This window comes from Alligator sinensis, unplaced genomic scaffold, assembly GCF_000455745.1.
Source record: "Alligator sinensis unplaced genomic scaffold, ASM45574v1 scaffold1667_1, whole genome shotgun sequence".
Classification (NCBI taxonomy): domain Eukaryota; kingdom Metazoa; phylum Chordata; order Crocodylia; family Alligatoridae; genus Alligator; species Alligator sinensis.
Window position 1 is genome coordinate 877947 of NW_005842504.1, and position 11167 is coordinate 889113.

The 11167-nt window shown below is 47.6% G+C and overlaps 1 protein-coding gene across 2 annotated transcripts in view; it reads right to left on the reverse strand.

Annotated features, from left to right (window-relative positions):
• ACTN4 (actinin alpha 4) overlaps positions 1-10004 on the reverse strand; it is a 68525-nt gene extending 58521 nt beyond the window's left edge. For both annotated transcript variants that reach the window (XM_025213038.1, XM_025213037.1), the window contains exon 1: positions 9915-10004. In XM_025213038.1, coding sequence (XP_025068823.1) covers positions 9915-9989 — 75 coding nt within the window. In that variant the 5' untranslated portion in view covers positions 9990-10004. The remainder of the gene's footprint in view (positions 1-9914) is intronic.
• Positions 10005-11167: the final 1163 nt, after the last annotated feature.

An 11167-nucleotide genomic window follows, 5' to 3' on the forward strand; every position in this document is an offset into this window, starting at 1 on the left:
GACTAGATGTGACCTCCTGAGGTCCCTTCAGCCCTCATTTTCTAGGAGTCAGTTCAATGCTCTGCAGACAGTCCTACTACAGGCAACTCTACTCTCCTCCTCAGTTTAACATTATTCGAACAATAACAGAATGTTCTTAATACTTAAGCAAAATGTTAAACGTTTACCAAGTGCATCCTACACCTCTCAATTAAAAGTTTGACACCATTTTTTCTTCGCCATAAGGATGTCGTGGTTCTGTTCAACCCTGACAATTAGGGAAAAAAAGGATTGGGGGGGGGGGGGAAAAAAAAAAAAAAGAATAATTAGGCACCCCGTGTAACTGTCCAAAACTCTTATCTAGTTGGATGCAACCTCCAGCAAAGACCCTATATGCCTGTGTGGCTCTTAAGACAAAGCAGGTATATAAACCGGAGCTTTTTACCCAGCCAGTCTGTTGGGTATTTGTGCTCTGAATCCATCTGCCAGATGAGAAGTTAACTGAATATTCTGCTTGTGCAGTAAAGAGCTGCCTTTACCGGACTAACTGGATGCAGCTTGCACAGAGAAAGGTAAACTCTGATCCACTGCACCTGTGCCTGGCTGCTGGCCCCAGGAGGGTTGCACTCCTATCTCCAATTGCCTCACTTGCCTAGAACAATCTTTCCATGTGACCTGTAGTACAGAACAGCGCTTTAATCACAGAGCCTGGCTAGCAGGAAGGAGGTTAGGAAAAGCTTTTTCATTTGAAACATGACAACCGTGAATACCAGGAGAGCATTTTATGGTCTCTTCTCAGACTGGGATTGCGATTTATACGACGAACTTTCCCATCCAAGAAAGGCACAAAGAGATGATACCTGGTAAGTCGTGTCTCACAGCCCAGGACCCATAATGCCTCGGTGAACAGGATGGGAGCAGGTTACCAGTGGCTTTACAGTAAAGAAGGACACCCCCCCATGAAGTAAAAGAAGAAAAATTTAAGTCAAAGGGGAATCAGATAGCCTTGGTGTACTGCTAAACCAGACAGGTGCCATCCATCAGTATGAGGTATGCAGTCATGCCACAAGTGATTCAGCACACTACTATGAATAAAAGCAGCTATTAAACTTGATTCCTGTCAACTCTTCTAATAAAACATGATTAAGTTGGTGCTTCGATATTCTGCAACCCTTCTTTACAGCTTCTGGAAGCCAGTCGTTACAGTACAAACAGTCCTTACGGCAAAGATAAGCTTACTCTAGCGGCAAAGGGCACTCTCAGTCAGACTCCACGTCTCCTAACCCTCTCGGACATGGACACCACAAGCCAAAGTTACTCCAAGCCAAGACTATATGCACGGCTTGCTCTTAACAGAGCACTTGGCCAGCAAGATTTACAAGACACTCAAGCACAAAGCAAGGTTTGTGAGTTAGCCCTCAAAATGCAACCTTTGCAAGAGAACAGGGTTACTGGGGCCTGAACCAGAGCATTGTGCAGAAAAGCAGCAGCACCCAGAATGCACAACATTACATCCGCTAAGGCCCAGCACACACTAAATCTAGGACCTGTCATAGGACTGCAGGTAAAGTTGTGCTGACAAGATAACAAGTTCAGCTATACAGTGTAAAAATAATACCTCTAGAATCATAGAAAATGAGGGTTGGAAGGGACCTCAGGAGGTCGCATCTCATCCAATCCGCTGCTCAAAGTAGGACCAGCCTCAGCTGCATCAACCCACCCAAGGCTTTGTCTATCCAGGTCTTCAAGGCTTCCTAGAATGGAGAGTCCACCACCTCTCTGGGCTGCCTGTTCCAGTGCTTTACTACCCTCATAGTGAGAAAGTTTTTCCTAATATCCAACCTCAACTTCCCTTGCTGCAGCCTTAGCCCATTGCCGCTTGTTCTGTCATGTGCCCTCACTGAGACCAGTCCAGCTCCATCCTCTCTGGACCCACCCTTTGGGGAGCTGAAGGCTGCTATCAAGTCCATCCTTGGTCTTTTCTTCTGCAGACTAAATCAGCCCAGTTCCCTCAGCCCCTCCTCACCAGTCATGTCCCCAAACCCCAGTGCCATTTTCACTGCCCTCTGCTGGACTCTCTCCAATTTGTCCACACCCTTTCTGTAGTGGGGAGCCGAAAGCTGGACACAGGGCTCCAGATGTGGCCTCACCAGTGCTGCATAGAAGGGAATATCTCTACAGATATCCTGAATAGAGGATTAGGTGTCTACAGGAGATCATGTGCGTATATATTTTCCTAGGACTAGACTCTGATGTGTTGAGCACCTGCTTCTCCCAAAGCCAAGGGAGTTGAGGGCTCTCAAATTGCAAGATATTTTCCGATTATCAGAGCTCTATTATGACCGATATTTGTCTTTGGACACAGACCAAGACCTTTTAACAGAGAACAGTAGAACAGGTAGTGGCTCCTAGATCGTATTCATATTCTCATAAAGCCATTAGCAAACAGACCTGGGGAGGAGGCAAGTGGAAGCAGAAGAAACAGAAGTCCCCGAAATTCGAGGACTGTGAACTCCTTCATCTATTGACAGTCTCTTTACACTTGTCCTAGAGATATTAACTGTCTGGTCTTTATGCAAGTCCTAAATTCTCTGTCCAGACTAGAGCTTGTTTATAGCCATTTAATCCCCTCTTCAGAAGTTATACATATATGCTTATTTTAAGTCTGGCAAATCCCTTAACGTGGGTTACCAAGGCATAGCAAGAAAGCGCGCGTATCTCAGGTTTAGTCACCCACAATAAGCCTTCACACCACGCTGGGCTGCGCAGAATGGGATCCAACGGCAGACTCCACATCGAGCCGTCATAACTTGGCAGCCAAACCAAGACTACACAGGAGATGTAACCAATCTTAGGATAATGTGGATGTTCATTTCTGGATGCAACCTGACTGAGTAATTCAGGCATTATTAGGCTGTCTTGCAACTAATAAAAAGACCTGAAGAGCAAACTGATGATTCAATCAACACAAAGCAGCAGGAAGATTTTGCAGGAAAGACAGGATGCCAGTCTTAAAGAGCTTGGAAATTACACGTTGCTGGATTTTACTACAAGATAAAACAGAACAACCTGCGCTAACTTCCAAATTCCTGATGCTACAAAGGAGGTGGCTTTTATGATGAATGGTATGCCTAACATTGGAAAAAAGCAAATCTCTCCAATGCCACCAATATGGGAAGCAAATGAAATGCACGGGTGCTAAAGGCTGCTCTGGTTTGCTTTTTGTTTGCTAATGTGTCTGCATCCTCTGCATATTCTTCCAAAAATTTTGCCCTGTTGTTAAAAAGTCACATAGCTGAGATTCCAGCAGACAAACCCCAGAGACCGGACACATACCAGCAACAAAACCACAACTGTTTGGATGGCTCATACACATGCACCTACTAAACTCCAATGAAACGGCCTTCATGGCATCTTTTGCTGAACTAACACGCCCTGACTTTTCACACCAAGAGTCAGTCAACCCACAGCTCTGTATTAATCCGCTGGTAAACCCTCTCACAACAGTTTCATTTCTGCAGCACACTGAACTGTTTAAATGTCAGGGACACCCCGTGGCGTTGAGGCCTTTGCTGGAGTCTGGAAGTAGCTGCGTGTGCAGCTAGTGGCATTTCGACTTCTCCTCCCCTTCTTGTAGCTCAGACGTTGCTAGATCCAGCCGAGCATGTTCCCAGCGCAGCAATGTCTTTTAAGTTTACAAGGAATTCATTCCTGTGACCTACCCCCAAAACAAAAACCAGATGAGATGAGCTGCAGCAGTGGGGCTGTGTACTGAAGTGGGCAGAAGCAGAGACCTGTGACGCAGTAAGTTTTCCATAACTGCAGAGTAAGAGACTTGTGTCCGATCACCACCTTCTTACCACATCCTTACCAAAAAGCAGTTTCCATTTTATTTCCTGTATTTTTCTCTCGATTAGTCCTCCCCTCTCCAGGACAGAGGGAAGCTTTGACCTGCATTTCATTAGAGCAGACATTTTTTCATCAGACTCTTGGCTCGATATAAGATTTGCTGCCTTAACCTCTGGAAGGTATCTTGCTTACCAAACAGCTGCACATGGCCAATAAGCCAAAAAAGAAGCTAAAAATCCAGCACCAGGCACATCACCAAGGGTTCAAAACCCTTATTTTTTCCTGATGCATCAGAGGCTGGTTTGGCAACTAGTGATCCTTCCAGATCATGGTGTACACGTGAGGGTCACCCAAACCTTCGACACATGCCCAGGCAGGAGTTTGGAGGAGTGGAGGCTGCCCAGGCCTTCCATACCCCCTTTAGGCCACCGAGACAGAATCCAAAGGCCAGCTGGCCGCATCTACGTGTTTGGTTCCCCAGGGATGAGAAGCAGAGGCGCACCTTGTGCCACTACTAGTTGTCCCTGGGGAAAGCCCGTGCCACACAGCAGGTTACCCCAGGTGGGGTAGGAGAGGCGAGGGCCAGCACTAGACTGGCCCCAGCAGCCTTACCTGGGATCCTGAGGACCTCCTGGGGCTGCAGGAGCGGCAATCCTGCCGCTTGGACCCTGGCTGACAACCGGAGCACAGCTCTGGCCAACCAGGCTCCCATCTTGGGCAGTGTGCACTGTCCCTGCGTGCATCATCCCACTTTTCTGCACAGGTTTTTTTTGTGATCCCAGAATCTCCCAGGGTCTAACCCCCAACCCCCCAGCACCACTACCTTACAGCATGGAGAACACCTGAATGTGTAGTATGTGGTGCCACAGATGTGTCTTGAGTGCCACATATTGCACGGCCACGCTCATCTGGATGTGGCCGCTGAGGCCATACATCTGGTGCTGCCATGATTGTAGCGGTCTAAGCTTCCAGGAATCGAACCCGGGTCTCTTGTGTGGCCAACAAGGATAATACCACTGAACCACAGGGGACCCCTATGCATCAAAAACATAGAAGAAACCTATTCCTGGTTCAGATTAGCATCCCTCAAGATAAGGAATACAAGGCTAGCAGCAAAACCCTTATAATTTTCTTGAAGAAACCCTGTAGAGGCCAAAACTTTTCTTAAACACACACACACACACACACACACACACACACACACACCCCCCCCATTTGAGCTATTTGCTTGCTAGGGTCCAGAAAATTCTAGTAAAGTGGACAAAGCATCCAACCCTGTGTTTTTATATTGGCTGCTTTCATCTTATTTTCATGACAGCTTTATCCACACTAGGGAATTTTGCAGACAGCATCCCACCAGCATCAACGGACATTCCAACCATTTCATCAATGGGATGTAGTTACTGAGATGCACGAAGACCACAGGTGGTTGGTTCTTCTTTCCAAGGCAATGTGTATCAGATCAGCTGATTGCTATCACAAATGAGCAATTAATATGCCATGATCAAGACAAGGACATGGAAATAGAGCTCCAACCACCTTCCAGCAGCTCTCTAATATCAACTTTAAAAAAAAAAAAAACAACAACCTGGTGTCAAAAAGGAAGCCAGTGATGCTTTTCCATTTTCTATGGAATCAAAGCCCTAAATTTGAATGGGAAGTGGCAAAAATGTCTTCACTGAAGCTGCAGCAGGGCAAAGTTAAGAAGTGATTGGAGCATTCTCCCCCCCAGTATACTTCCCCCCCACCAAATGTAAGCATTCAGGCTCACGACTAGGTACTGCAGATGTAGAGAGAGGAGAAAAACAACTGACTGTATAAGAACTGACATTAATGGAAGATGGCTGGCTGAACATGACAAATGAACCAATAACGGCTGCAAGCATTCGTATGGGACAAGGTGAAATCCTACTCGAGGGTGCCGATTCTGTGCCTTGCTCTTGTCAGAGAAGCTGGAGACACTGGCCAAAGCCATAGAGCAACGTATGACAAAAAGGAGGGCCTCTGCCATTTGCTCATATGCCAAATGAAAGCGAGCTTCTGATATGATGCGTGTCCTGCATACTACTTTAACCAAAGGAATGAATGCTTAACCACCCAAAAGCAAGCTAACTCAGTATTAATATCACGCGGGTTTGCAGGGGTAGGAATTACCTCCATTTTGAAGGGATGGGTAAGTCTGGGGCAGAGCTTGTTCCCCAAGCCACATAGTGAGATACTGATGGGAGCCTTTCCTGGCTTCTAAACCTTTGCCCCATCCAAGGCAGCTTAGTTCTTGCTTAAAACTGTTATACAAGTATTAACACTCCAAAACCATACAGCTTCTCTGTAGAATCTGTTCTTCCAGGCACTGTGCAGAAAAAAAAAGCCCCCCTAAAAACCAACACAGCAAGCGTTTCAATAAACCAGATGCTATGCTTGGTGTTCTTGGTGAAGCCGCTGATTAAAAGGCTTAATCTGTACTGATCCAGTAAGTTACAGCAAAGACTGGACACAGAGAAGCAGGAACCAACCTTTTACTAGATTAGCCTTTGAACAGCCTGGAATTTGAAGCTCCTGGTTCAACTCTGGAGTCAGTGACCTTTGTCCTTCCGCTAGCCTGCCAATTTAAACATTACCTGCAAGTGGATTCATTTCATTAAGCAAACACCGAGGCCTCAGGTGAGGCTCAGTTTCCCTTTGTGCACCCTAGGAAGTTGCACTAGATTACAGCAATACAAGCGCTGCCCTGACACACATTCACCATTAAGACTAAACAGTTTCATTATGATTATAATGAAGCATACAAATGCCTGGACCCTGTCTAAATATTATGTCTTGTTGACCATGATGGCTGCAAAGCAAGGGAGCACAGAGCTGAAAAGCTTGGCTCCAAGTCAGTTTTCCCCGTGTTAGACCTCAGTCCAGACGAGGAGCTTCAGAGGAGCCACAAAGCGGGATCCAATCCAATCCTCTGCTACTTCACAGCAAATCAAACTTTGTTCCAGTGACTAAATGCAGCTACAATAGAGCGGGCTTCACGTGTGCAGAAGTGGTATGCTCCTTTCAGTGTTTAATTAGTGGAAAACGATGATGAGTTCTCTGGGATTCTGCATGGGTCACATGGAGTATAAGAGAATTTGGGTGAGTTCCAGACAGATAGCGAACATTATTTCAAGCTCCCAGCAGAGGAAGTCTACCAAAATACATCAGTCCCAGGGGCATTGGATGACTTGGCCCCACCCTTGCCATTCAGCTTGTCCTAGACTTGGCCCTGCCCTTGCCACTCAGCTCTTCCTACTCCCCTTGTCCTTATCTTGCGGCGCTCGTCATTCCTATGATGACAGCAGTACACCCAGCCCCTGGCACATCTGCCAACACACCCAATTCCTAACCTGCAATTTCACCTCCGTTTTCAGTGCTCTGATTTTGTTTCCCCCACCACCCAGCTCGGAGATACCTCGGCGTGTTGCTGCTAGGCCAGGGCCAGTAACACTAAATATGCTACGTGATGGTGGATAAGAACCGGCTCCAGGAAAGCCACAAGATTCCTTCTGCCTCTTTTCAGTCCAAGTTGAAGCCAGAGGCTCAGAGCAAATGGAAAGCCAGCGTATTTCCAACATTTCTCATCTTCCCAGAAATAATACAAGTTCTTTTCCAAGCTTACTTTAGCTTTGCATGGTCCATCCACCCCTCCCAGCCCCCGAGATATTTTAGCTCGTTCAGAAGAAGTATCTACCCTATACTGTTACAAAAGGAAGAGCATGCTTTCATTTAAATAGATTCATAGATTGTAAGGGCTGGAAGGGACCCTGCAAGATCATCAGCCCCAGCTCCCCTGCACTAGGCAGGAAAGACAACTGGGGTTGTCTCTGCAACCTCTTAAAGTGAGGTAAGCTTCTGGCAACTCGTATGAACAGTAGACATCTCTCATCTTGCCAGACTTTCAGGGCCTCAAAGCCTTCAGGGCAACATACCAGGCCAGCAGAAGTCCATATGTACTCTAGCCAAAGTCGTATGCAATGCTTTATGTGCAAATCATCAGCCCCTTCCTTTGGGGCGGGTTACAAGAATGGCATAGAAAGGTTCAACTGTTGGAGTAAGAGAAATGGTATTTACTTAGAAGAACTACAGCTCATTGAGCCTCTCTCCCCTTGCCCGCAGCCTCTTGGCCTTACTAAATTTTGCTTTGATTCCACCCATCCATCACCACAGCTCTTACAACATTTTCTTCCAGCATGTTGGAAGCACCGAAGACACGACCCAAATTAAACAGCCAAAATAAGAGCCAAGCCAAGTCTCTCTTCTTTTACCAGGCAACACTACACAAGAAAAGCAGTCAGTGCCCGGACACTGCCCGGAGAAAGAGGACCGAAGTGACCAGGCCTTTTTCACTTGAGGAAGTTTGCTCACTGTGCAGACGGGCTTGGAATTCCAGAAAAAGCTGTAAAACTGTGTGCAAATAAAGCCTGAACTTGGTTTAAAAGGATCTCAACAGCAAGCTCGTTTGCAGTTACCATCATTACAACTACGTCAGCTAGGTGCAATTCACTGCTAATAAAACCCCAGCAGTGAAAGCCCCAGTGCACGCAGAGAGACAAGTACAGCAAGGCCTACTCCCATCAGCTCATACCCCATCATAAGCACTTAACTGTGTTTGTGTTAGTAGGGCAGTGCCAGCATAACAATGCTGGTGTAATTACAAGTGTTTGCCAGTGTGGACCTGCTCAAAGACTTCTAAGAAGTGCATATGATTGAAAACACAACTTCTTGAGCACCAGTTTGCCAGAAATGAGCCTTATCTGATTTGCTGCATCTGCCTCGGAAGCCAGTTCAGCTAAGAACAGCGGTCCTAAGCCCAACATCACCGGGGCCTTTAAGAGAACAAGTCATCTTACCGCAGCAAATTTAGATGCAAGTATAAAGCAGTCATCAGGTGACTGCAGAGCTCCAGCCTATTTTGAGAGGGTGACTCCGCTTTTCGCACCCAAGTGGTTTCACCGCACAGGGGAGGGGAAACAGGAGCGGAGGCAGAGATCACACACGCACTCTGAAACGCCATGCACGACTCTCCTAGGAGGATGTCAGCTGAGATGCCACTTCATAGTGCCAAACCGCTGTAGAGTCCCAAGCGAGTTGCTCCAGGCGGATCAGAACTGCCATTCCACACCAGAGAGAGGGCTGCACCTTTTAATAGCAAGGCATCGGCATGGGAGCCGTATGCACCATCTCCAGGCCACAGCTATGCCCCGAAATGTGGAAAAATCATTACCAGTGTGAAGCGACTCTGTTGCAACAGCGCGGTGGCTATTTCTTAAACATCCTTCTAAACCTCGGCCTGATTTTAGCCCCATGCGGAAAGCTCAACAGCATGGGCTCGTTACAGCTTTGACGAATACACGCTTGTTGCAATCGGAACAAAATATTCCCTTTGAAAGTTCCTTCTCCTGCCAATTCAGAGTCTAAAAATTCCTCCACCTCCTTAAATTCTGTTCCAGTATTCTTAGTTCAGTCTGAAATAGCCTGCAATTAAGGTAATTAAACAAAATAACATATTTCTAACTTGAATTCTCCACTGCCTGCCTAAAAACAAACCTGAAACAACACACGGTTTTCAAACTACCAGCCAATATGAATACAACATCTGCATAGGTCGGGTTTCTCCACGTATTTGTGGCAAAGGAAAGGGTGCATATTCCCCATAATCTCGCAAGCAAAGTGCTGCCCTATTGTACAAATCGAGACAAGGTCATCCCTGGCTTGAATGGAGGGAGAAAGAAAGATGCACCCTGCCCAGGTCAGTGAACCTCCCTATAGAAAAAAAAATCAGATGAGGCTGGGAAAGGAGGGCATTTTTGTACCTACAATACTTTAACTGTTAATATTAGTGCAACCTTAGCAGTCACTGACTTCAGTTAACTGGAGGAGATGATCAACGTAATGCCACATGCTCAAAACTGCAGAATTTAAAGGGTACAGTTTTCTCAATCAAGCTCCCATTCAGATGCACCCTCTCATCTCTCACAAGTAATACGCGTCCCCCAGTGCATTCAAACACGAGGACACGGTTTCAGGATGCCCAAAAACTCAGCTCAGCCATGAATTACCCCAACATCCAGCCAAAGCCAAGTGAACCGAAAAGATTGCTGATGCTGTAACTGCAGTTGGTCCACGGCGAGCATGTATTTCCATGCTGCAGGCCGCAGAAATGGTAGGAAGGATTTCTGCAACCCAGTCAGATTCACAGGGATTGCTAATAGGCACATTCCAGAGAGGGCATAAGATGCACAGGGAATTGGACCTCAGGGTTTTTAGAGCTGGGCAGTTTGCACATTATGCGAGTTACAATGAGCACATGGTCAACTGACAGCCATTTATTTAGCAGCATCACCAGGCAGCTAGAAAGCACAATAGATACCTTATGAACAAGCAGCGTCAGACTTGGCAAGGGCCGGTCAAGCTTTATACAAAAACGTCTAGATGTACAGAGAAAGTTCCCAGGCTGGAGGCCTCACCTAGCAGCACACCCTTCCTGGCCCAGCTCCCCAGTCCAGAGCACAGGAAGAAACCCTGCTAATGCAGCTTGCCCCCAAAGGCAAGGAGCAGGCAGCAAGGAGCTCTCTCATGTCTGAACAGAGCCTTCGCTTTGATGGGTCAGCAAGTCCCAGGGGCTCTGTGTTTAGTGATTAGGGGGATACCAGGCAGAGGGGTAGGGAAGGGAACCAGACATTTCCCCTTGCAGGGCTCTCCCAGCCCAGCCCCCTCCACAGCAGATCCCTTGGTCAGGAACTAGACTGGCACAGGGGTGCGGGGGAATGACTGGGAGTTTGTTCTCTCCCATCACATACGTCTCAACTGCCCCTCCCAGCCCAACACCCACAACTCTTTCCTCCTCGGGCAGCCAACACCCGGACCGGTGCCCGGCCTCATCCGTGCCCAAACTTCCCGCAAGCTGGGCGTACCGTTCTGTTTCTGTCCTACCGCGCCCAGACCAGGAGCCTCTCCCTTTTCGAGCTCAGCAGCCGGCTCACCTTGAGCTGATGGCTCTTCCAGAGGCCGATCCCAGCCCCGACCCCCTTCCCCCACCCAAGTCCATTTTTTTCATTTAACCCTGGCTGCTCCCTCCATATCCTCTTGAAGCAGGTTCCTTCACCCCAAAAAGAGACCGTCTATCCCCCTGCCCTGCCCAAAGAGAGCCTAGCAGAAAAGCCCTCGGCCCCCGTTCACCCAAAGCACTCTGGGACAGATCCATGCCAGCGCCCTCGTTCCCAACCACCCAATATCACAGCTGTTCCCCCAAAACCAGCAGACCCCCTGCCACCCCACACTCTGGGGCTTCAGACACCCCCCCCAAAAACTC